The sequence below is a fragment of the Mus pahari genome, chromosome 6 (assembly GCF_900095145.1).
Source record: "Mus pahari chromosome 6, PAHARI_EIJ_v1.1, whole genome shotgun sequence".
Classification (NCBI taxonomy): domain Eukaryota; kingdom Metazoa; phylum Chordata; class Mammalia; order Rodentia; family Muridae; genus Mus; species Mus pahari.
Window position 1 is genome coordinate 84,848,145 of NC_034595.1, and position 2,951 is coordinate 84,851,095.

The 2,951-nt window shown below is 52.3% G+C and overlaps 1 protein-coding gene across 1 annotated transcript in view; it reads right to left on the reverse strand.

Moving 5' to 3' along the window:
* Positions 1-2,951, reverse strand: part of Rps6ka1 (ribosomal protein S6 kinase A1) — a 41,763-nt gene that overhangs the window by 33,582 nt on the left and 5,230 nt on the right. The window contains exon 2 of the mRNA XM_021200898.1: positions 675-719. Within this exon, the coding sequence (XP_021056557.1) occupies positions 675-719 (45 nt within the window). The remainder of the gene's footprint in view (positions 1-674; positions 720-2,951) is intronic.

The following is a 2,951-nucleotide window of genomic DNA, read 5'->3' on the forward strand; positions in this document are numbered from 1 at the left end:
AGGACAGCCAGGGCTACACAGAGAAACCCTGTCTCGAAAAAAAACCAAAAAAACCAAAAACCAAACAAAACAAACAACCAAAAGTTTTGCTTTGTTTTGTTTTTTTAAATAAAAAGTAGGAAGAGGTAAAGGACTGGCAGGCTGGGGAAGCAGGGACAGCTGGGATAAATGGTTACACCTTATTCTGGCAGCTGGGAGTCTCAAGGCACCTGGAAGGCACTGGGCACCGTCAAGCTAGAAAAGCCACTAGGTTCCCAGTCCTACCGCTCCAATTCATAGGGCCAAATGTTCACAAGTCCCTGTGGCACCCGCTCCCACCAGGGAGCTTAGCACGACACGCAGAGCTCACCAATCACTCTGCAGGCACAACCTGCAAGGACATCATAAACCCAGGAAGTGCTGTGGTGTGTGTGGATCACGGCCAGCCAGAACTCCTGGGTCCTGAACCTGCTCCTGGCTCTTCCTGGACCACACCTTTGAGCCCAGGAATGAAAGCTCCCTCATCTTTGAGGTGGGAAAGCTGAAAGCAGTAGTCTCTGTCCTGAGCAGAGACAGAACCAGAGGAGGAGAGCCGAGCTATGCAGGGGGTGAGAGGCCGGGGCCTCCACAGCCAGACGGTGTGAGCATCCTCTCTCCTCTCTAACCCAGACTTCACTGAAGTCTCCTGTCCTCACCTTGGATGGCTGAAGTCCAGCTTCTTCCCCTGAAGCCTGTCCATTCTGGAAAAGAGAAACAAAAGGAAGGGGAATGTCACAATTTATCTGCAGAGACAGACAGACAGAGAGACACACACACACCCACACACACCCTGGGACACTCCATCCTTGGCTGCTCCCAATAGCCAGGGAGGCAGAGGCGACCCATCCGTTCTACACGGGTCCCCTCCACCCCTGCTTCACTATGTAAGAATCCAGTTCTCTGTCAACAGTCCCTCTCTACCCCTGCAGCATAGTCCTAGGACTCAGGATCCCCACCCTCCTCCTCTGCCTACCAAACACCCCCGCATGTCTTCAGAGTGTCTGCTCAAATATTACCTCTTCCTGGGGAGAAGGAAGGGGCTCGCACACCGCCAAGCTCCACCACGCAGACTGGGCAGCTTTCTGCAGGTGAGAGGCCTGGACCACTGGAATAGATACCCTAACTTCCCAAAATTGCTCTAAGGATGGAATTAAGACAAGGTTGGGGCAGTTGTCCCCTGCTGGTGGCTTCACCAGCCCTGCTCTACATTGTGAATGTGATGGCTGTATCCGCCAGGTCTTTGCATTTCTCCACCGTACCCCACCGTACCGTTGGTCACATACAGACTCACTCTTCCCCATAATCGGGGAGACCTGGGCGAGCAGACACGAGGACCTGTATGTACCACAGCTGCTCTGTGAGTGCCTGCCGCCTGTCAAGGCTGGGCTCTGCCCCACACCTGTGGCACTGTCTTATCTTTCTGACAGCCTGGGAGTTAGTCCTTGGCTCTCTAGGTAGAGGAGGACGCCAGGGCTCAGAGGGGACTAAAGATAGAGCCCTCACACATCTGAAAAGCAGGGATCTGAAGTGTCTCCTCAAATGTGGGAAGGGTCTGCTGTTGAGTGGCCTCCTCCTCAGCCAGGGAGCTGCATGCAGGGAGATCCAGGTTCTTCCTGACTTTACACGGATGGAGTCGACATTCCCTGGGGTGTAACACAGCTGGTCTCTCTATTCCTACATGCCAGGAAGTCTGAAACCCACCTGAGGAAGCTACCCTTCCTGGCATGGACTGAGTACAGTGAGACAGACAGGAGGTTTCCAAAGGCTGGGACCTTGGAGCCAAGACTCAGGTTCATAGGGCAGCTTTGGTCTTGCTTGGCAGCAGCAGGTAAGGCCAGGTTCTGTCTATTACGTAACCTCCTGCGCCTGGAGTAGCTGCCCCCTGCCTGCCAGGACATCCTTCCTGCCCTGAGCCCCCTTAATGACCCTAATCCTCCCCAAGAACCAAGTGTTATACAGGTGTACACACACAGAGACACACACAGAGACACAGACACACACACACACACACTTGGACAAAGCACAGGTTGGTCGGAGCCTGAGGGCAGGACTAGGCAGATGCACACTTGCAGAGTTCAGCTCACTCAGCTGTCTAGATGTCACAGAGGAGCTGACTGTCCCACCTACAGGCACAGCCTGCCTACCAGCCCCTGCCACAGCCCTCCAGAGCTATTCCAGCCCCTCATTTTCCTGCTCCTCAGTCAATTCGGTCTCCGTCCACAAACAGCCTGCCTCCTAGCCTCCGTCACTGGGACTAGGCTAGAACAGAGTCCCATTGTACTTCTCACAGCTCAGTCTTCTCGCCTGTAAAATGGGACTAAACCGGCAGCTGCTAACATCAACGAAATCAAGCCATAAATACACAGCTGGCATGGGACTGGCCCATAAAGAGTAGCCACTGGAGCCAGTATCATTGTCACCCCTACCCAGTTCCCATCTTTTTATTAACTCATACAGAATCCTTTGTCTTCTGGCCTGCCAAAGTAGTAAGTTAGACAACATCTACCACAAGAATGTATGTCCAAGTGGCCAGCCATGAAGACTCACACCGCGTTCACCTGAAGGGCACTCTGGATAAAAAGTGAGGAATTCTGACATTTTCATCCACCTTAAAGTATTTCAGGGCAGCCAAAAATGATCTTTCTCAAGCTGTAAACACATAGATTGCGAGACTGACGAGGCGGCTCATCAGTTTAAGGTGCTTGCTGCCACGTTGGAGGACCTGGGTTCGATCCCTGAAAAGCACAGAAGTGTGGAAAGAGAAGTGACTCCACAATGTTGTCCTGTGTCCTCATACATGCATAAGTGTGCGCGCGCGCATGCATGCGCGCACACACACACACACACACACACACACATGAGTGCCCACGCACACACATCACTTAAATACACACAAAAATAACTACGAATAATTATCCTTTTTTTTTTTTTTT